A 23,551-nucleotide genomic window follows, 5' to 3' on the forward strand; every position below is an offset into this window, starting at 1 on the left:
ATAGTGGGGTTCGAACCTACTATCTCCCGAATACTGGACACTGGCCGCACTTAAGCGACTGCAGCTATCGAGCTCGGTACGTCATTCCTAGTACATATTGTGTCACCCGATGGGGTTTTGTATTGATCATTCTAGAAAACAGGCCATCCGTGATTTCAAACCTCCTAAGGACATCAAAGGTATTGCCAGGTTCATCGGCATGGTAAATTTCTTCAGAAAATTTATTCCTAACTTCGCTAACAGAGCGGCGCCCCTGAACTTACTCCGTAGGAAAGGCATCAAATTTGAATGTGGGCCGTCTCAACAAGCCGCTTTCAAAAATCCGAAATTAGCTTTTTGCAACGCCCCTGTTCTTGCAATGCCAGATTTTTCAAAGAAATTCATTGTACAAACCGACGCCTCATCATCGGTGGTGGCTGCTGTCCTTCTTCAGGAAACAGAACTCGGAAGGCGACCCATCGCCTATGCTTCTAGGACATTATCGGCTTAAGAGGCCAAATATTATATCTATGAATTTGAGGGTTTGGCAGTTTTATTTGCACTAGTGAAGTTCCGACTCTATCCGGAACATGTCAAGTTCGACCTATAAACTGATAACCAAGCCTTAAGTTGGGTATTAGCTAGGCCGCGTCGTATTGGTCGTATAGCCCGTTGGGCCATCAGGATTTCTGCCTTCCAGTTTGATGCGAGTCATATCAAAGTATCTGAAAATGTCGTGGCGGATGGATTAAGCCGCATGTTTTCTCACGACCTGGAGACCACCGAGCAGGAAGATAGTTCTTCTCTTCCCGCGTCCATACCTTCGGCTATTAATGCCATTCTAACTGATGCCCCATGTTGTTTCGGGATATTGAAAAGTACCAACGTGAAGATCCCGTGCTGGCTCCTAATATTGAAGCCCTTTCTTCTGGGGAACATGTCGTCCCTTATGTATTGAGAAGCGGGGTTTTGTGTTGCCCGTCGAGGCATGACCAAAAAATGAAAGTTGTGGTTCCAGCTGTTCTTGTGCCTATGATTTTCAAGTACGATCATGAATCCCTACTAGGGGGGCACTTAGGCATCTTCCAAACTCGGGAAAAGATCCGAGAGATGTTCATTTGGAATGGTATGGACAGCGAAATTCGAAAATTGGTAAAAGCTTGTAAATTTTGCTTGTTTAGTAAGTCCACCTTGTCCACTAAGCTAAGTCTATTATCTTCTCATCAAGCGTCGCGCCCGATGAAGCGCCTATATATAGACTACGTCGGACCCTTACCGCAATCAAAGGGGAACGCTAATAAATTCATTCTTATGTATACACCTGGTAGACATGCTATCATATCATAACACAGTTCTACAGATTGAAGCATTTAAGTAACACATTCGTCGCTGAACTAAACGCTAAATTCGGAGCTTCTATTCACCGAGCCCGACTCTACAACCTCGAAGAGAACATTAACGCAGAGGTTATTGCATATTTTATATGGTTTACCACGTCACTAGATGAAACCATATGTATTTGGGAAAGGTTCGCTCACGTTTATTTCACTCGCTCTTTTACAAGGTATCATTCTACGATCTCTCCATACTCCTAGTAATCCATAACGTCTGGAGAAATGTTATCACACCACAGAGGATGAAACAGGATCCTTCTCGTGCTGCATAAGGTAAGGAGACACTTTTCTCACCCTTGTCGACTGCAGAGAATAACAGATTCCACACAACGAAACATGTAGTATTGGCTGCACCTCAAATGCTCTTTGACTGACTATAAAGGTATGTATTACTCTTGAATTTCCGAAAGGTGCTGATAAAGAAGTGCTTCTTCCGCATTTCCGACAGGAACAATCATGTCTATGACCGCTCTTAGTCCCAAAGATCGTACTCATCAATAAAACGACCCTGGTACTGTGAATTTTTACGAGGAGTTCTTGCAACATGACGGTAGAAACTAAGCTATACAACAAGTATATCATACATATTTCTCAGAAACATAACTTCGTTTACTACTTCAAATCCTTCAAACTAATTTGTATGAAGTCAACTGATGTAACGAACATATTAAGTATATTGAACCGTTCTTTTCGAGGTAAACTTGATATCATTCACAATTGATCATGAAACACAAGATATCCTATATTTGTTAATTTCAGTCACGTTTCATAGAATATATTTAATGCCCTAATAGATGGGAACGTATAGCACTGCATATAAACATTCAATTGCATGTCTTATAGTAATTGATACAACTATTAAATAAGATACATTTATTCCTCTCTCTTTTGCAGTATTGTTTCGGCGTTCACTTGCTCATCTGAAGTAAACGACGCTAACCTGAGCAGAAAGTTGGCTTCCTGGAACATGTTCCCGGGATCTTGCAACATCAGCTGTTGAAGCTCGTGCACGAATGAGGAGTGCCGGCCGCCAGATGGAGATGGGTAGATACGACGGAAGTCACCGCTGTTGAGATCCTCGCGTCGTGCAGTCAAGAGAGACGCCAAGTCGTCCTGGGTGAGACACAGGGCGTGAGAGATAAGGCACTGCATCCCCGTCACACCTGAAACATACTTTCTGCGTCATACATCAGTCGCTCATTGAAGATCAACAAACAGTCTACGATTTAGGTCAATGAACTATCACTGTTTCAGACAACTATCAGTGTGGTCTGATGGGAGAATAATTTTCGTATGGAGCACTCTTGAAGCTGGGAATGGCAATTAATTGCAGAAGCAAATACAAGTTCTCACATTTTCACCGAGAATAAGCCTACCACCTTAGTTCTGAAACATCCTGATGGATTCTCTGTATCTGTGTCCACGTCTCGTGTACGATTAGGATCTGAAGAGGCTCCTTTAGGGACTCGAATATGACTTGTGGTCACGTTATCTGTCATTTAGTCGAATTTCCGTAACAGAACGCAGCTATGACCGTGAAATATACCTGTGTGGATTGTCCTCGTCTGGTATTCACATGTCCTACTTATATTTCGAGCGTGTAGCTCATGCATTTACAGCGTATTTGTGTTCTTGTACTCTCGTCATTCAAGCAAAGGCAGGTGATCTGTGTGAGGTCTTCAAATTCTTCACATTTTTCCTAATGGAAATCTTGATTCAAATAAATTGTTCAAATCCCCCTTGCCATTGTGTAGCTGGGAATATGACCATCGTTTAATAACATGGACAAAATATCGGTCGCAAAAATCAAGCAACATGGACGAGGATTTCGTTGTGCTGGTCATGTAAAACTCTAATATCTGTTGGCGAACTGGATGGGCAGCAATCATCTTGGTAGCATATATGGGCCATGATGTGTCTTCTTGAAATATCAGTCAGTAGAGTAACAACATGTACAATTTCTCAGAAGAACTTAGCCATGGAACACAAACAGTCTCTGGATACTGTGATATTTACAAAAAATATGTTTTATGGGGTTTGACATCCACTGCATGTAGAAGATCTATGAAGAAGAAGGAGAGAAATGACCATACGATAGCAGGTAGACTCTTTTAGTGATTGTCTACAACCTGGTTGATGTGTACAAACTCTGTCATTTTACTGAGATATTTCATTTCTATTACATACATCTGGTGATCATGAGTATTTACTGTACGGCATTCTCTCTCGAGTCAGTCTATCTGGAAATACATTTACCGATGACTTATTAATTACCAAGTTTTATTTTCAATTTATTCACCCCAGTATAGTTTATGAGATAAACAGTAAATATGAATGCAGTGGCATTGTTGTGCGCAAGGCTGGGACATCAGACATCGCGGTGAAATGTTTACTCCATGTACACCGTGGTTGAGGAAATTCCTATAACCTTTGATAATAAAGACCTTTAGGCATGATTAATGACACATCACAACTCTGATATGAGCAGTCTCATTCCAGTGGTAATTTTTCATAATATTTTATAGTATTTCCTCGTTGAATTTATGGTACATTGAGAGAAAACAGAAAAATCAATCACTTTGGAAGAGGATGACGTATTTCATTATTGATAATATTCAAAATTCACACCGCCTAAATTTGGTAAGTTGTACTTTATAATCGTATGTTGGAAAACCAATTCTTGTGTTCATCTTCACAAATTGCAAGCTATTTGCCAATATATTTACGACGTACTGTCTAGCTATTATCTAGGATAATTGTTTCAATACGTCTTTAATTGAGCGCTTTAGAAGAGAATATAGTAGTTGTTATAAATGCTGGAAATTGCCAATTACGTACAGTATCTTCAACAATAGTATATAAAATGAGAGTACTCCAACTATACTATAGCAGAATTTATCGTCAATACGAGTGAATATACCCCTAATAGAAAAAGGTTATTTTTCGGAGTAATTTCGCTTCGCTGATATTGCACATGAAAGTTCAAGAAATAGACTGTTATTTTTACTACATGTACCAAAATTGATAATGGAAATATTTCCTTTTTTGACTGTATATGAAGAATTGCTTGTATTGTACTACTTAGTGATCAGTTATCTGGACTGATCTGTGTTGTAGTGGGGTGTGCAATCCACAGGCAACGAATGTATCCACGTCCACATTCATTCCATTGTGCACTGTATAAAAGCGTTTAAGAATATATTTCTTGTAAATTATCATTCGAATTTATGAGTTCAAGTCGTCCTTAACCTTGATATCAGTGATTTCTAGGTTTCCAGGACACATACAAGTGGCTGCGGGACTTGGGTCACGTAGCTATCAGTTTGGATTTTGGAGATAGTGGGTTTTGAACTCCACTGTCGGTAGCCCTGAGAATTTTTTTTCTGTACTTTCCCATTTTCATACCAGGCAAATGCTGGGGTTGTACCGTAATTAAGGCCACTGTCGCTTCCTTTCCACTCCTAGCCTTTTCCTGTCCCATCGTCGCCATAGACGTATCTTTGTCGGTGCGACGTAAAGCAGTTTGTAAAAAATAGCTGTCAATATCCATTATAATGAGAGTAACATGCTGAACAATGATCGTAGAAACATTGTGGTTATTGTTAATTAGAGAAAACTGATTCATAACAAAACAACGCCATGTCACTAAATACTACTACTAATAAATCTACGTTAAGTTCGTAGCACTTCGGGTAAAACGACATGGGCCATATCTTCTCAAGGCCAGCAAAACCTATTAGTTCCCTTCATGCACCATTATTACATTGTAGACATATTATTACATAAGAAACCGCTTCGGAGCACCACGGGCATGAGAAGTAGTCCTGGTTTTTCGTTGAACTTCCTTCATAGGTCCCTGACATGTCAATGATGCTCACCACTCTATGACTGCGTTGATCAGATTCATTTGTCATTGCCGAAGTCTTTCAGGAAGGTACTATACTTCATAGTTAAATTCAATGTAATCAGATGCCGATTGGAACGCCATGATGCGTTTTCCTGGTATTTTCACAGAGCTACAGAGTAAAGTATTAAATCAATTTCAATTCCTATCTTCGGAACTGTGTGTTTGTATTCATCTTAATGCACTTCCCTTCGCATTTCATACTACTAATCACCACAGAATCGCGCAGTAGTCAATATGTCCCTTCACATAAAGTTGGTGTCCGAGCCAAATCGATTGCAATCAATGTTTTGTGTACCAAGTACCAATATTCTTTCCATAAATGGCACATAAGAAACACCCATTTTATCTTCGAAGCACCTACGGGTAGAATGGAGTGATTCATGATATATGAGGGATCATTTGCATAGTTTCCACAATAACATTTCTTAAAAAATTCTGGAATGACATTTTTCCAAAACACTGCTCTTAATTGGCCATGGTAGTTTACTAGCGATGTTACAATTTAAAGTTCAGAATGATATTTTACTTTATATCCCGAAATAATACCTTTCAGAACTTGCTCATGCTAATTATGAGCCTTGCTTTTGCTGTATTAAAGAAGAAATGTTTTACAATACGAATATGTTGCACAGTTCTATATAGAGCAGCTCAATACTCTGCGTTAGAGGTGACATTTAAGCTGAATAAAACACACGAGAATAAAAGACATGTAAGACAAAGATTTTGTTAATAATGTGCAAATTTCCACATGCGGCATGTGATGGCTTCTTTGACAAACATTTTTCGAACGTTTTCTTGGATTCATTTCTCGTGAAGACTGTGCATACTGTGGAAGATTTTATTGTGATTTTCCGTTTCCTGCATGATAATGTTTAAGAACTATATTGAGTACATTGTTATTTTATTATATTCTACGACTGATTAAAATGATCCGTGCTTGAGCAATGTAAGCCTCTGGGATTCCATTCGAGAGATATCCCTAGCCGACGAATACATAACATAGTTTGAAGGGTTCCTTCTTCCTCTTTTTATCGGTTTGGCAGTAGGATCATTTTACTATCTCAGTCAGACGTGCTTCACCACCAAATATAAATAGTGAAATCATTCACAAGTCCGGAGGGATGTGTATCCATTGTGATTAAAGGACCCCCTTTCCTGGGTTCGTCTCGCACTCGTTCCACACACGGACTCTCTTTCTCATGAATGCAGATATGTCTCTTTTTATGATTTTAATCGATGTACAACGACGTATTTTACACAATTTAGGGGACGATGACCTTAGATGTTAAGCCCCTTTAAACAACAAGCATCATCACCATCATCATCATCATCATCATCATCATCATTTACTTAATTTTGTCCTCCCTGTATATTTTGACTATAGTTTCACAACCTTGTTGGAAGTGAGAAATTATTACATACTTATATTCACTAACGAAAGAGATAAAATACATTTGCGAGACATCCTTCACTGTTAATCATCGTATACATATTAGGCTCCAATTCTATGGGGGAAGAATGGTTCCATTTCGAGTAATTCTTAATATAAATTACTCGTTACGGAGGAGGCGACCAACACGTCTTAAATTACGAAAACCATAAGATTTCGTAAACTTCCAAGGCATCCTACCTCTGACATAGTTCCTAACATAGTGGATGGTATTGAACTGTGCGTGATCTGTTATGTTTAATTCTAAAGAACAATGTTCTGTAAATTTTTCATATATTTTCAGGATCGTATTTAATGTGGAACATTGCAGTTCAAATCTTATTATTGTTCATGAGTCGAAATCGAAATATGGTGTTAGACCTACACGATGGACTGATATGATGAAATCCCATCCCCATGGTGATACGAGTCATTTTCGAACTTGTTTTCAGTGTGTATTAAATGGGGATTTGTGTGAAGATTCAATTTTCTGATAACTATTCCTCTTGTTTTTGAAATTATTTCTGTCGCTTCTGTTCTTGCTGCTGTTATTGTTGTTGTCGCTGTTGCTGTTGCTGCCGCTGTTCGTTTCGGGGGTTTGAGATTTGCAGGAATGTTTTGCGGAATGAGATGGATTGATCAGATGAAAATGACGAAATGCTTACATAATTTAGAAGTTACCACTCTAAATCACTCACCATACGCAAACTGTCTTCACCGTGTGTTGTAATGGAGGCACTGTTCTCACATATGTAGGAATTTACTGCATTATATACCAGTTAGCAAAATTCAACTCTTTTTGTTGAATTAAACTATGATTTCCACAGGCATGTTGCTGGCCTACTTCTCCAGGTTAGCTGCTTCTGTCATTTCGTACAGAAATTTTGTGATCCGATGAGTTCCTTAGACGAGGATTTATCTTTCAGCGTCCGATTTGAGGAGAAAATAATTGAAAGGACTTCAGTTACTTCATCTGTACAGGACACAATGCCTAGCATTACTCAATCTGTGTGACATTTTTGTTGTTAATGTGTTAATATAAACCAACAAAAGTGGCACCTGAGTGATGATTTAAGTGAACTGTGGGTAGTGACCACGAATAGACGTGCTTCTCTGACGAACATTATCAAACTGGACATCGCCGTTGCGTCTGCGAAAACTGCTATGTGAAATATTTCAGATTATAACTTTGGGCGGTGAAGTACTGTCATATAAAGTTCAATATTAGGCGAGTAATCAGAAAGAATTTTCGTTCCTTATGATATATTTTCTGCGGGTCAGTATACCTCCCACAACATTATCACATAGCGGTTTTCGCAGGCGCAACGACGATATAATGAAAGAGTACCCTGCAAATGATTTTGCTTCAGTGTCACGTGGAAATAATTAATTACTGAACATACAGCAGCAACTTACCCGCATTGTGTACCTCTGCAACGGACTGCAGTGCCTCGAACACATCATTATGAACCCTGTCTGTGGCAAACAGCAGTTTGAACATGTCACCGACAATAGAGCGACGCAGGCTTTCCTGGGGACGACCGTTGTCTGAAGCAGCAGGAGCCGCAGCGGGACCATCGGCACCCAGACCTGGTTGGCCGTTCACATCCATCACGAGTGGATAGAAGGACGTGTTGTATAGGAGGTCAACTGCCAACAACTGGAAACAGTGCTCGCACCTGGAAGCAAAAGGTCAAAGCTAGTCTTCTGCTCCTTATGGTTTTAATCAAAATCTATCCGCTAATCTTCAAAACAGGGCGTTATACATTTTAGCATTCAGTATGCTAGGTTCTGTGATTTAACTAAATGCTTCCATAATGCTCTACCATGGAGTCCAACACAAAACTCAAGGAACTACTGGCTAATAAAGGATTTGACTGCTATGAAGAAGTCTTTGCAGTGGATTGTGATGGATACCATCGGTTAAGTGATATCGTAGCTTTCCACAAAAATGTGTCTGAAGCCCTCATTGTGGACAAGACTGACCATTTCGAAAACAATGACCCTAAAGAGTATATTTCTGCTCAAAGGGAGATACGAGGTATATAAGGGAAATATGAAGACAATATCATCAAAAATATATCTTATTTGTATGGAAATCGAAAGTTTGAGATTTATGGTCTTCCTTTCGGAGTAAGATGAGCAGTCTCGGACGCTGTTCTCAATTTATTTGGAAAGGTTGATGAACAGGAATTGATAGGCATCTATGAAACCATCTTAATATATTTTATCAAACTCATCAGTCACCATATATACGAGACTTGAGGCCAAATATAAACCTATTTGTACTTACAAACTGTAATAAATGTAAATTTCATATTTGTTTTCACTTTATTTTTAGATCTTTAGGTGATCAGTTAGCTGTGTACTTTTATTATGAAGTGTGACGTCCATTCTGTTTGCGTACGTACAGATATCGTCAGCAATCGTCGGACGATGTAAACGAACACAAGTTCATATGACGATGTCCATGTGTAATTTATTTTATTATGGGTTAAGCCCACTACGTCTCACCTACCCAAACAGGTCTTATGGTGACGATGGAATAGGGCAAGGCTAGGACTAGGCAGGCAGCGACCTTGGCCCTAATTAAGGTACGGCGCCAGAATTTTTCTGGTGTGAAAATAGGAAACTAACTCGCCCGGTTTGTAAGTACAGTATGTGTGTTCTTTATTTTACAATTTGCTTTACGTCGCATCGACACAGGTCTTGTGACGACCATGGGATAGTAAAGGACTAGGAGTAGGAAGGAAGCGTCCGAGGCATTAATTATTAAGGTACAGTCTCAGTATTTGCCTTATGTAAAAATGGGAAACCACAGAAAATAATCTTCAAGGCTGCGAACAGAGGGGTTCGAACCCACTACATCCCGAATACAAGCTCACAGTATGTATGTATGTATGTATGTATGTATGTAGCCTATGTATGCATGCAGTTTGTAGGTAAATATTCTCTGTATGTACATGTGTATAAGCCCATTTGTTGAGTTCTCAGCTCCAAGGTTGGTTGGATTCCGACAGTTTCATCACCAGGTGTCATTGAAAGATCAAGTTAGAGAAACGAGGACTGAGATAACATCCCATTGTTTTACTTGGTGAGTCATAATGTGCTAGAATATATTAAGTTTTAGAAACCTACGGAGAAGTACAGGCTTGCACCAACCGACCTCTAGCGTCCCAAGTGAACTATAATATCGAGACAGATACTTTGACGCTGTATAGAAACATAATATCAATGTTGACTAATGTAAAATAACATTACGAACAATTTCTTTCTGACTAAATCACTTTAAAAATTTAAGTCTTCTCTTTTCACTCTGCAAATAAAAAACATGGCCTTGCACTGTTTTCGCACTTGCTTCGTTTGGACAATTCTTCCCCGATACCCATATGATCTTTGCATTCCTCCCACTGTTTGTCAGAAATCATGCATTTACTCCATCATAGGGACGGATCGTTGAGAGGGAAATCGGTTCCCGTGTAGTGATATGTATCATTAGGCCTACAACTTGCTGACCATTTACTGAACACACTACGTAGTAAGAGGAATTTGGGATATCCAGATCTTGATGTTTCGAGGTTCAGTCTTTATAGATGAATAAAATAACCGTCTCTATATTCGTATTCAGGGTATGGATGCGGACCCTCTATCACACATTTTAACAATGTCAAAATCTGAAATATCGCACTTCCGACTATCCTAAAGTTACTGCACTAACAACTCCGAGTATGATTAATATGATAATTTGACTAAGCAGAGTGCCCTATCCTGTAGACACAATACAGCTATGGAGCCAATCTCTGCATTCGGGAGACAAGTGGGTTCGAACCCCACCGTCGACTGTCTTCAGAATGCTGTTCTGTGATTTCCCTTTTCCACTACCAGGCAAATGTCGGGTCAGATCCTATTCATTGGCCAAAGTCTTCCTCCTTAACATATTTCATTCATTATCACTCCTTTCATCTTCATGAACTCATCAAACTCGGGAGTTTGTGAGTTTATGGGCATCTGGTGGTGCAATTCCTGCCTGCTTCAGATCGGTTTTGATTTCATCAATCCATTTCATTGTGTCTATTTTGTCTTTATTCCTGTTTCCATAGAATTCAACTATTTGTTTTGTTAGACTCTCTCGGTTCATTCTTTAAATATATCCATAGAATCTTAACATGCGAGTTCTAATGTCACTGTGAATATTTCTGTATTGTTTGATTTCCTGTTTAACTCTGAGTTGGTTTGTCCATCTGAAAGTTTTGGGCCTGGAGTTTTATACCAGCAAGTGGCCGGAAATGGGTAATCTTCAGATCCAAAATTCACAAATGGCAAGTTGACCAAGAGGAAAGACCAAATTAAAAGACTGGAATAACCTGGTCTGAAGAGAGAAATTAAGCCCACAGTAAAAAAATGAAAGAATTATGGGCACGATGGAAGCCAAAAGCACGCCTCTGGGTACTTTGCGTAGTCCTAATGGGATTATTCGCTGACAATAATAATAATAATAATAATAATAATAATAATAATAATAATAATAATAACAATAATACAGGAAGACTGTTTATGAATTATATCGTACCAAAATCAGTTCAAAATGATAAGAATGTTGCATATCCAACGCGAAAGTCCCAAGAGTACTGTAGTATCACCACCAATACTTTGACGCTCTAACTTACATAAACATAATATCCCTGTTCCTCCTCTGCGAACCATGTGACCTTGCCGCGGTGGGGAAGCTTGCGTGTCCCAATGATGCAGATAGCCGAGCCGCAGGTGCAACCATATCGGATGGGTATCTGTTGAGAGACCAGACTAACGAATGGTTCATCGAAAGGGGGGTAGCAGCCTTTCTTTAGTTGCAAGGGAGCCAGTCTAGATGATTGACTGATACGGCTTTGTAATAATACTCAACATGGCTTAGCTGTGTTGATACTGCTACACGGCTGAAAGCAACGGGAAACTACAGCCGTAACTAACTCCCGAGGACATCCAGCTCTCTCTGTATGAATGATGTACTGATGATGGCTTCCTCTTGGGTAAAATATTCCGGAGGTAAACTAGTCCCCCATTCGGATCTCCGGGTGGGGACTACACGAGAGGGGGCGATCATCAGGAAGATGGATACTGACATTCTGCGAGTTGGAGCGTGGAATGTTAGAAGTTTGATTCGTTGTGGTAGGTTAGAAAATCTGGAAAGGGAGATGGATAGGCTAAAGTTAGATGTAGTTGGTATAAGTGAAGTACGTTGGCAGGAAGAACAAGATTTTTTGGTCAGGCGACTACCGAATTATCAACACAAAATCGAACAGGGGAAATGCAGGAGTTGGTTTAATAATGAATAAGAAAATAGGGCAGCGGGTAAGCTACTACGACCAGCATAGTGAAAGAATTATTGTCGTCAAGATAGACACCAAGCCAATGCCCACCACAATAGTGCAGGTCTATATGCCTACTAGTTCAGCGGATGATGAAGAAATCGAAAGAATATATGAGGAGATAGAAGATTTAATACAATATGTAAAAGGTGACGAGAATCTAATTGTGATGGGAGACTGGAATGCAGTGTTCGGCCAAGGAAGAGAAGGTAGTACAGTAGGAGAATTTGGATTGGGACAAAGGAACGAAAGAGGAAGTCGGCTGGTTGAATTCTGCACTGATCATAATTTAGTCCTTGCCAATACTTGATTCAAACACAACAAACGACGGCTGTATACGTGGACGGAACCTGGAGACACTGGAAGGTATCAAATAGACTTCATTATGATTAGGCAGAGATTCAGAAACCAGGTATTGGATAGCAAAACTTTCCCAGGAGCAGACGTGGACTCTGACCACAACTTGTTGGTCATGAAATGCCATCTGAAGTTGAAGAAATTGAAGAAAGGAAAGAATGCAAAAGGATGACAAGTTGAAAGAAAAGAGTATGAGGGATTGTTTCAAGGAACATGTTGCACAAGGACTAAATGGAAAGGCTGAAGGAAACACTATAGAGGAAGAGTGGAAAGTCATGAAAAATGAAGTCAGTAGGGCTGCTGAAGAAATGTTAGGCAGGAAGAAAAGATCAACTAAGAATCAGTGGATAACTCAAGAGATACTAGACCTGATTGATGAACGACGAAAATACAAGAATGCTAGAAATGAAGAGGGCAGAAAAGATACAGGCGATTAAAGAATCAAGTGGATAGAAAGTGCAAGGTAGCTAAGGAAGAATGGCTGAAGGAGAAGTACAAGGATGTCGAAGGCTGTATGGTCCTGGGAAAGGTAGATGCTGCATACAGGAAAATCAAGGAAAACCTTTGTAGGAAGGAAATCTAGGTGTATGAATATTAAGAGCTCAGATGGAAAGCCACTTCTAGGGAAAGAAGACAAAGCAGAAAGATGGCAGGAGCATATCCAACAGTTGTATCAAGGTAAAGATGTGGATAATTTGGTTCTGGAACATGATGAGGCTGTTGATGCTGATGAAATGGGAGACCCAATTTTGAGGTCAGAGTTTGACAGAGCTGTGAGTGACCTCAATAGGAACAAGGCACCTGGAATTGATGACATTCCCTCTGAATTACTGACTGCCTTAGGAGAAACCAGCATAGCAAGGTTATTTCATTTAATGTGCAAGATGTATGAGACAGGAGAAGTTCCATCCGATTTTCGGCAGAATGTTGTTATACCTATTCCCAAGAAAGCCGGTGCTGACAGGTGTGAAAACTACCGCACCATTAGTTTAGTATCTCATGCCTGCAAAATTTTAACACGTATTATTTACAGAAGAATGGAAAAAACAAGTTGAAGCTGAATTGGGAGAAGATCAATTTGGCTTCAGAAGAAATGTAGGAACACGTGAAGCAATCCTGACTTTACGTCTGATCTTAGAGGATCGAATCAAGAAGGACAAGCCCACGTACATGGCATTCGTAGATCTAGAAAAGGCATTCGATAATGTTGATTGGACCAAGCAATTTATGATTCTGAAGATGACAGGGATCAGATACCGAGAACGAAGAATTATCTACAATCTGTATAAAAATCAGTCTGCATTGATAAGAATCGAGGGCTGTGAAAAAGAAGCAGCAATCCAGAAAGGAGTGAGGCAAGACGGCAGTTTGTCCCCTCTCCTTTTCAATGTTTACATAGAACAGGCAGTACAGGAAATCAAAGAGAAATTTGGAAAGGGAATCACAGTCCAAGGAGAGGAAATCAAAACCTTGAGATTTGCCAATGTTATTGTTATTTTATCTGAGACTGCAGAAGATCTCGAGAAGTTGCTGAATGGTATGGATGAAGTCTTGGGTAAGGAGTACAAGATGAAAATAAATAAGTCCAAAACAAAAGTAATGGAGTGCAGTCGAACGAAGGCAGGTGATGTAGGAAATTTTAGATTAGGAAATGAAGTCTTAAAGGAAGTAGATGAATATTGTTATTTGGGTAGTAAAATAACTAACGATGGCAGAAGTAAGGACATAAAATGCAGACTAGCACAAGCAAGGAAGAGCTTTCTTAAGAAAAGAAATTTGCTCACTTCAAACATTTATATCGGAATTAGAAAGATGTTTTTGAAGACTTTCGTGTGAAGCGTGGCATTGTATGGAAGTGAAACATGGACGATAACTAGCTCAAAAAGAAAGAAAATAGAAGCTTTTGAAATGTGGTGTTACAGAAGAATGCTGAAGGTGAGATGGATAGAGCGAATCACGAATGAAGAGATACTGAATCGAATTGGTGAGAGGAGATCGATTTGGCTAAATTTGACGAGAAGAAGAGATAGAATGATAGGACACATCTTAAGACACCCAGGACTTGTTCAGTTGGTTTTTGAAGGAAGTATAGGTGGTAAGAACGGTAGGGGTAGACCAAGGTATGAATATGACAAGCAGATTAGAACAGATGTAGGATGCAACAGTTACGTAGAAATGAAAGGTTAGGCACAGGATAGGGTGGCATGGAGGGCTGCATCAAACCAGTCTATGGACTGTTGACTCAAACAGCAACAACAATATCCCTGTTAACTAATGTAAAATAACATAACGAACAATTTTTACTGACGAAATCACTTTATGAATTTAAGTATTCTCTTTTCACATCGCATGTAAAATACTTGGCCGTGCAACATTTTCGGACTTGCTCCGTTTGGAAACTGGTCGCCGATACTCGTATGCTCTTTGTTGCTTGCATACCCCCCCCCCCCCCTTCCACTGTTTCTCAGCATTTTACTTTTCAAATCTTTCAAATTCTGTATATTTTGCGATAAACGTTTTCCTTTATTTGAATGATTTACTGAGCGGAATTTAGAAAAGTTCTGTTTACAGCTGCCATGTCTTTTATCGCATGTATCATTAATTTAGGGACTGCCAAGTTCAAAGCTTCATAATACTCTACATACTTGGTCTTTCTATATTCTAGCATTATAGCGCAAACAGTGATGGGATATACAAGGAATTTTTAAAAAAGTGGATTATGCAACATTATTCTGGGAAGGTATTCAATTATGTCTTTACATCGTATTTATACTATTAATTGCGTTCGCTCGACTATCATATCTTTCCACATACACACCGCCAACAAATGGAAAAAGAAATGCATGTCTTCTAACCAATGAGAAACCTTTAGTTACTAGGCGATTTCTCATGTTAGAAACACTTCATAAAAGTTGTAAAATATATGACTGTAATAAACAAATTACTCCCAGGACGTATATGATATTACGTACTGGCAGGTCTTACTTCTTGATATACAGAATGACCCAAATGTTCGTTAACATTTAAGAGGGAATATTGGAAGTACAGAGGTAATAACTGACGCACATGTTTGGCATGACATGTGATTTTAGTGACACCAAAATAAAGTACACAAAATGACCAACAGATGGCACTGGACAGCAACACGCCAGGTACAAATGGCCACACATGCCTGACATGACATGGGGTCTTATTGACACAACAACGAGTGCACAAACCGGCCAACAGATGGCGATGGACAGCAACATGTCGGTAATGCCGCTGTAGTGGGAGAGAGCCTCATATGCGCCTGCAATCGCGGCATGTCATGCCTGGCCTGCCAGCCCCCGACCTCAAGCCGAGTGATTGAGTTATTGGTTATTGTGTTTCCTGAAGTCGCAGGTCCTACCGCGAATGTCCGGCCTCATTAGGGCTGCTAAAAGACAACATCCGACGGCAATTTCTCACCATACCTACGGATATGCTGTACAGTTCTGTTCACAACATTGTCCCTCGACTACAGCTATGTTTTTTTTAAATTTCGTGTGGCTATTTCTAGCTGAGTGCTGTCCTTGTAAGGCAGACCCTCCGATGAGGGTGGGCGGCATCTGCCACGCGTAGGTAACTGCGTGTTATTGTGGTGGAGGATAGTGTTATGTGTGGTATGTGAGTTGCAGGGATGTTGGGGACAGCACAAACACTCAGCCCCCGGGCCATTGGAATTAACCAATGAAGGTTAAAATCCCCGACCCGGCCTGGAATCGAACCCGGGACCCTCTGAACCGAAGGCTAGTATGCTGACAATTCAGCCAACGAGTCGGACACTACAGCTATTGTTGACCAATGACGGCCGACATGTTATAAAGAACGTAGTCTTTGCTAAACCTCGATTTTTATGCTAATTATTACTTGTTCATCGTATGAACGCCATCTGTTGGTAATTTTGTGTACTTTTTTTGGTGTCAATAAAACCCCATGTCATGTCAACCGTGTGCTAAATATTTCCTCTCTATCTCCAATGTTCCGTGAATTATTGCATCGATAAATTGAAACGAACTTTTGGGTCATCCTGTATATTGTGAGTTAAAAGATTAAAGCATTTATGAAATTAAATTAAATTAAATTAAATTAAATTAAATTAAATTAAATTAAATTAAATTAAATTAAATTAAAATTTGCCTCCCATCGATAATGATACCGTATGTCACACGACAGCACCTGTAACGTTGGCGATCCGTGTCTCCTGCTACAGACGGGAAGTTGGCCAAGTGGATCAAAAGAAAGGCTTCAGCTCCAAGTAGCAAATGGACGAGAAGAGCATCCGTGTTGTCCAGAGCCATCTTGACAGCGCTGGTGCCGTGTGTCGCTGCAATGTGCCGCCACAGCTGGGATAGCAGCCACCACTTGCCGGGAATCTGCAATGCAGAACAGCTCGTACGAGAGGAGAAGAGAAGGGACGGCTGGACAGTTCCAAGCTTACTTAGGAAACTATTTATTCTCGTTTTGGAGAATCTCCTCACAGAATATCAGCAAGCAGCACGTTATAAACAACTAATGAAAAATAACATATTCTTAGTTTTATTCAAATTACTTCGACATCACGGCAGCTGATTTTACAATAATAGAAATATTACATTTATAATTGAACATTTATTAATTTTTCACTGACGGTGGTGTAACGGATGTTCTCGGAAAACCCTGGCGTATATGTGTCCGTGTGGGTGTTTAATATGAAATAAGGTTAACAATGGAAACAACAGTGTTTTAGCCTAACAATAAATCCGCAACAATGATATGAATCAATTACACTTTCCACTGGAAAACTTCGCAGAACCTCTGTCTGGTATGGAATCCCAATCGATGTTAACTTTTTAATCATTTATGATTTTTTTAAGCACGACTATTTTTCAATAATGAAAATTGCTCCTTAAGCTAAATAGTGGTATATCATAAATACAGCGAGAAGAATTGAAAGCATGCGTTACTCTCCACTCACTGTAGTAAATAGGAACACGAGACGCAGAAAGAAGGAATGATAATTCAGTTTTCAATCTACTTTTATCTGTATACATGACTGATCGATTTATTTATTTATTTATTTATTTATTTATTTATTTATTTATTTATTTATTTATTTATTTATTTATTTGTTTATTTATTTATTTATTTTAGCCATTCACTCTATCAGCATTGCTGTGTTGATACGACGTGATACAGGTAACATAAAATAATTTTCTCACATAGCATTATGTAAATTTGTTCAGTGTCATGAAATAAGATCCTATGCTCACATCATTCTCAGTTATGTTGAGGGAAAATAAAACTAAATCTTAATACACCTAATTCTTTTATTTTTTGCTTTAAGTCGCACCGACACAGATAGGTTTTATGGCGACGATGGGACAAGGAAGGGCTAGGAGTGGGAAGGAAACGGCCGTGGCCTTAATTAAGGTACAGTCCCAGCATTTGCCTGGTGTGAAAATGGGAAACCACGGAAAATCATTTTCAGGGCTGCCGACAGTGGGGTTCGAACCTACTATCTCCCGAATACTGTATTCTGGCCTCCCTTAAGCGACTGCAGCTATCGAGCTCGGTACCTAATTCTTAACCAATAATCTTTCCACTTACTTTCAAGGACGTTTCTTGCTCGCGTGGTGTGGGATAGTTGCAGGTGTACGTTTACAATATTACTTTTGAAGGCTTTAATTTTCTAGTGGTATTTTGGAAAATACTTCAGAATGTAGTCCACTCTCAAAATTGTTTACTTATAGCGCCGTAACTTATACGTAGTATAATGTAACATGCCCGGCAATTTAAGGCCGTACTACAGTACTATACTGTTCTGAAGACTAGTACACCTTACTGGATTGGAAATTTCAAGGATTATTCGGCATATAGTCACTCTTTTCTCTCTTTAAATATATTTCTGTTATATTTACCTGATGTGGGCAGAATTAAAAGTTTAAGTCTCCAGTTTTAAACAGAATTCATACCTAGATCGATAGATGCAGTCACTTAAGTGCGGGCAGTATCCAGTATTCGGGAGATAGCGGGTTCGAACCCCACTGTCGGCAGCCCTGAAGATGATTTTCCGTGGTCTCACATTTTCGCACCAGTCAAATGCTCGAGCTGTACCTAAATTAAGGCCACGGACGCTTCCTTCCAACCTCTTGCCCTTTCCTACGCTATCGTCGCAATAAGACGTATCTGTGTCGGTGCGACGTAAAGCCAATCGTAACAAAAAAATAATTCATGACTGATTTCTTCGATATGAATCATTTATCAATATTTTCAGAGCATTTTCAGTAAATAATCCACAGAGATTTCGAAAACAAGTCTCATCGGCAGGTATAATTTACCAGAAATTCAATAACACGTTCACTAGTTTATTAATTGAGGATCGCCAGTTGATTAACTACCCTCATAATCGCGAGGTAACGAATGTCGCCAGCAGATTATTTTTCAGCAATTTTTTCTTAATCGGAGGATACACATCTACAGCCAATACGCTAACGTGGCGTATTCGTTTTTTTGTTGCGTATAAAAAGTGAATAGTAGACGACAAATAGTATCGACAAGTTATGAATGATATATTCCTTAGATTGCAAGATAACAAACGACTGCTTTTAAGTGGCGAAGTGTCGAATACATTTACTCGCTTTACACCATGGCCATTTTAAAGCTATACTGTGGTTCGTTATACTATGCTATTGTAATCTATGCTATGCTACTGCGCTGGAAACTGTCAAAAATCAGAATTATTCGTTTTTACATTCGTTACTTTAAACTGGCACAGACGACCTTATACAGTAGGTAATGAAAAAATACTACTCCTTTGTCCAGTATATTGCATCACAATCACATTTTGATAAACATGTATCTCAGTAGTAATCTCTGTCATTCTCTGATAATTACAATATTAATACACACAATGCTAACAGCTAGTGCTCATTAACAAATCCTAGGATGTCGAAATTTTCTTTAGACTTTCAGATGACGGGGAAGCAAGAAGTGTACCTTGTTCGGTGTATTTCATCAATCATTTCCTAATGAGGAGAGCCAGGCTTTCAAGAGCGAGATTAATACTTTACAGGAGTATTTTTCGGCACAATGATCCATGGACTCGGGATTGAATCCCTTAAAACAATGAGCATCTTGTACGTCAATGTTACAATATGCCACTGTTTTCTAGAGCCGAACATCTGATAGGCAGATAATAAAAAATTTCCAGTAATTGTTTTTTGATATTTCTGTACTGTAGTAATTCCTACACAAATCATATCACATATAGATTTTATTTTCAATACCATGGAAATATGAAGAAAAACAGGATACATACCATTAAATTACATATCTACCAGTCAATACTTCCATCGAACACAATTATTTATTGAGAGAATTAATCTGGAAAATCGGCGTTCCGTTAGCACTGACAAGCATCACAAACTTTCTAAAATATACTGTGAGAAATCTGAAGTGAGAATGAGGAAGAGGATCAGAAATCCAATTCAATAACCGATATATGCAATCAGTTCCACTGTATCACCGAGTTTATTGATTCTTCTCCCCGCCACACACACACATTTCCGTACCAACCTCCCCAACAGGACAAAAGATTCACAGTGTTCCTCTAATACATGTTAAAAGATTAAATTGGAACAAAACTAAAATTTCCCTTTCACATTCACTTCATTCAACTCGTGCTTTCAACTACAGCCACAATCGTTTTCTAATTTCCTGTAATGTATTTAAAAACGGGAAATGCTCACCTTTTTGTAGTTCTTCTCCTCACCATAGCGAAAACTCACTAGGCCTTCGTTAAAAATATAAGCCCTCAATGGTGCCACTGAGGTGACGAGAACAAATAACTGGACGCTAACCGGGAAGCCGAATACCCGCAGTTGATTGGGGACGAATTCTTGAACTAAACTCTCCTGCATCTCTGGAAATCTGTGGGTTAGAACAAATAGTCAATAAATGAGTATACAATACGTTTAAGTTTATTTTGTAGCTTTGTGAAATTAGTGGCAATGTCAGAAGACTGTGTATCCTTACAAAAGCTGACTGTGGTACATTATATCAATGGCTTTCTTTAAAAACCTCGTAAGTCCGAATAATCTTCCTATCCATTATATTCCTTAAGACTGGTCACGCCTCCCAGTCCCATATTTATATGCAGTCCAAAAGAATAATCTTCGTTATGGTCATTTTCCTCTGCCGATCTGTAAAGGAAAATGAACCTTAAATTCATTATACTGTAGGAGTGCGTAAATTCGCCGTGCAATCAACGTCCCTACAATACGGTACGGTAAGGTCCATTTTCCTTTAGACAGTGGCAAAGGAAAATGAACACAGCGAAAATTATTCTGATGGACTGCATACAAATATATGACCGGGAGGCGTGACCAGTCTTAAGGAATATAATGGGTAGGAAGAACATTTGGACATACGAGGTTTTAAAAGAAAGCCATCGATATTTTGCAAGACTAGCAAAAATTACTGAAAAGTTGTAAATAAAGGAAAAGAATAAATATAAATATTCTGATAAAAAGTTTAGAATTCATTGATTTGATTTCTTATTGGACTGGCAGGTGGTGATAAATACCCACTACGCCGAAATAAAATACCAATTAGGCAGAAAGTTGAGTATCATGAGAGTTTAAAACATAATATGCTGATCTTTCACAATGAGATATATTCAAACGTAACTATATGATAAGAATATGTTAATAACTAAGGTTCGGATGATAAGGAAAAGTCATATTTTATTCCTAAGGTCATTTTACCCGAAATCTGAGAAATGACTGTGAATGATGGGTCCCTGACATCGTTTGCAACAATTTAATGTTGCATATAAATGCATAATTTGGCTATCATTATTGGTTTGGTCAAATTTTGCTCATTTTAGTGATATAAGGTCATATTTGGTTATATTTTGAGAATTTTTGTTCAAGATGAGGCGTCGTTTTTAACAACGTACACGTTATTTGCGTCGATTTTAAAACACAGGATTTAAAAATACTATAGTAGATGTACTTTTCTTTATTTTCCTGAAAGAGGTAGTAGGTTTAGAAGACCTAATTCCGGGAAAGAGATACTCTACGAACGTACGCTGACAAATACCAAAAAGAATGCTAATAGCCTACTTCACTTTTGGTTATTTTTTAGGAAAACAGAATGAGAATGCGCCTCAGGGCTATGCTACTGAATGAATTTTTAACATTTTAATTTACTTACTGTAGATCTGCCAATTGTTATGATTAAATGTGTCTGCTGTATTATCGCTTATCACTTATGACATGTTTAATGTTAGTAATAATCTAATACTTGCTAGCTATTCCTAAAATATTTAAGCCATATTCTAACTTTTTTAGGTCATATTTAGCTCGTTTTGGGGGCATATTTGCTTGCATATTTTGTACTTCTTTAGATCATAAACTTCCGAACGCTATTAATAACTGATAGTAACCTAGGTCATTCTTTGCTAATTGTTATAAATGATAGCAATAATTTTAATATTTGTTTAATCACAACGCCAATAGCTAGCGGTCATTAAAAATGCCACTGTGTCGGAAATTTGTCCCGTATCGTGCTGGAAACAATATATGCTGTGATCGTACACCGAATGGATGTAAACCATAATCGTGTAAGTGCCATTTTTGAAAAAAAAGGAAGAGTTAAGCGCACTTTAGTATGGTAACACTTTTGAATTGAAAAAGGGGTTCAGACTAATCCTATTTAACATAGGTGGCTCAACTATATTTTTCTTTTACAATCATGCTTTACGTCGCACCGACACAGGTAAGTCTTATAGCAACGATGGAATAGGAAAAGTCTAGTATTTGGAAGGAAGTGGCCGTGGACTTAATTAATGTACAGCCCCAGCATTTGCCTGGTGTGAAAATGGGTAACCACGGAAAACCATTTTCAGGGCTGCCGGCAGTGGGGTTCAAACGCACAATCTCCCGGATGCACGCCGATAGCTCTGTGACCCAAACCGCGTGGCCACATGCTCGGTCAACTGCATTCATATATTCCAAATCTGTAGATAATATCATAATGTACAAGTTAAAAGATGACTGGCGGTCCCTATAAGCATGTATTGGAATCGTAATTTGATCGAGGATTCTGTTCCAAATATTAGTGATTTTTTCAAACCTACTTAGTGCAGTTCTAAAACAAGTGGAGAAGATAAATCAGAAGAGGATTCACATGGAGATGGCGATAATAATCCTGAACAAGGTAAATTATATTAAGGCCGGCGAACGAGTGGCTAAGTGGTTTGGATCACATACCTGCGGCAAAACGTCGAACAACCTAATGTGTCTGTAGCAGCTGGTGACGAAGAATATTACGTTGGCATGCACTAAAATTATGATGTAACGGGTGATAAAGAATAAATTTGAATTCCACATTTTTAAAGACATAGTGATGGAAGTGACATTAAGCAGCAATGTTTTGTAGTCACGAAGGTGCAAATAAACTACAAATTATTTTAATAATGTATATTTTCGTAGTACACCAGTATCGTCTCATCTCAAGTGCTAATAACTACATAATTTTAATTTTTTATTTCATGCAAACCATGTTCCTAAATGTCCGGCTCCTTGGATGAATTGTCAGCTTAGTCGCCTTCAAGGGTGGCGATTAGCGGGCGCGATGAGGACAGCCGCCACTCACTTCGTAAAGAAAATATTATATTTATATTCCTCTTTATCCTCCTGAAACTAGGAATTATAATAATGAAAAGCAATTTATACACACTCTGTTGTTTTTACAGCTATTTCTTTACTTTTTCAGAATAATACTTAGCGGAAATAGGCCTACCCACAAAATTCCGTTCGTCGCGGCTAAGCGAATCGTGTTCGAATCCCACTATCGGCAGCCCTGAAAATGGTTTTCCGTGGTTTCCCATTTTCACACCAGGCAAATGCTGGGGCTGTACCTTAATTAAGGCCACGGCCGCTTCCTTCCAACTCCTAGGCCTTTCCTATCCCATCGTCGCCATAAGACCTATCTGTGTCGGTGCGACGTGAAGCCCCTAGCAAAAAAAAAAAGCGAATCGTACAGTGCCACAACAAGTTGTGGGGACCCGCGCAGCAATGGTTAGCATGTTCTGCGACGAAGGGTAGCAGGAGTA

General features: G+C 39.0%; 1 protein-coding gene across 1 annotated transcript in view; it reads right to left on the bottom strand.

Moving 5' to 3' along the window:
- Positions 1 to 23,551, bottom strand: part of LOC136862721 (cadherin-like and PC-esterase domain-containing protein 1) — a 1,291,344-nt gene that overhangs the window by 772,667 nt on the left and 495,126 nt on the right. Inside the window, exons 5-8 of the mRNA XM_067138943.2 lie at positions 20,181 to 20,361; positions 16,630 to 16,826; positions 8,126 to 8,388; positions 2,314 to 2,536 (exon numbers count right to left, since the gene is read on the bottom strand). Of these exons, the coding sequence (XP_066995044.2) occupies positions 2,314 to 2,536; positions 8,126 to 8,388; positions 16,630 to 16,826; positions 20,181 to 20,361 (864 nt within the window). The remainder of the gene's footprint in view (positions 1 to 2,313; positions 2,537 to 8,125; positions 8,389 to 16,629; positions 16,827 to 20,180; positions 20,362 to 23,551) is intronic.

Source organism: Anabrus simplex, chromosome 2 (assembly GCF_040414725.1).
Source record: "Anabrus simplex isolate iqAnaSimp1 chromosome 2, ASM4041472v1, whole genome shotgun sequence".
NCBI lineage: Eukaryota > Metazoa > Arthropoda > Insecta > Orthoptera > Tettigoniidae > Anabrus > Anabrus simplex.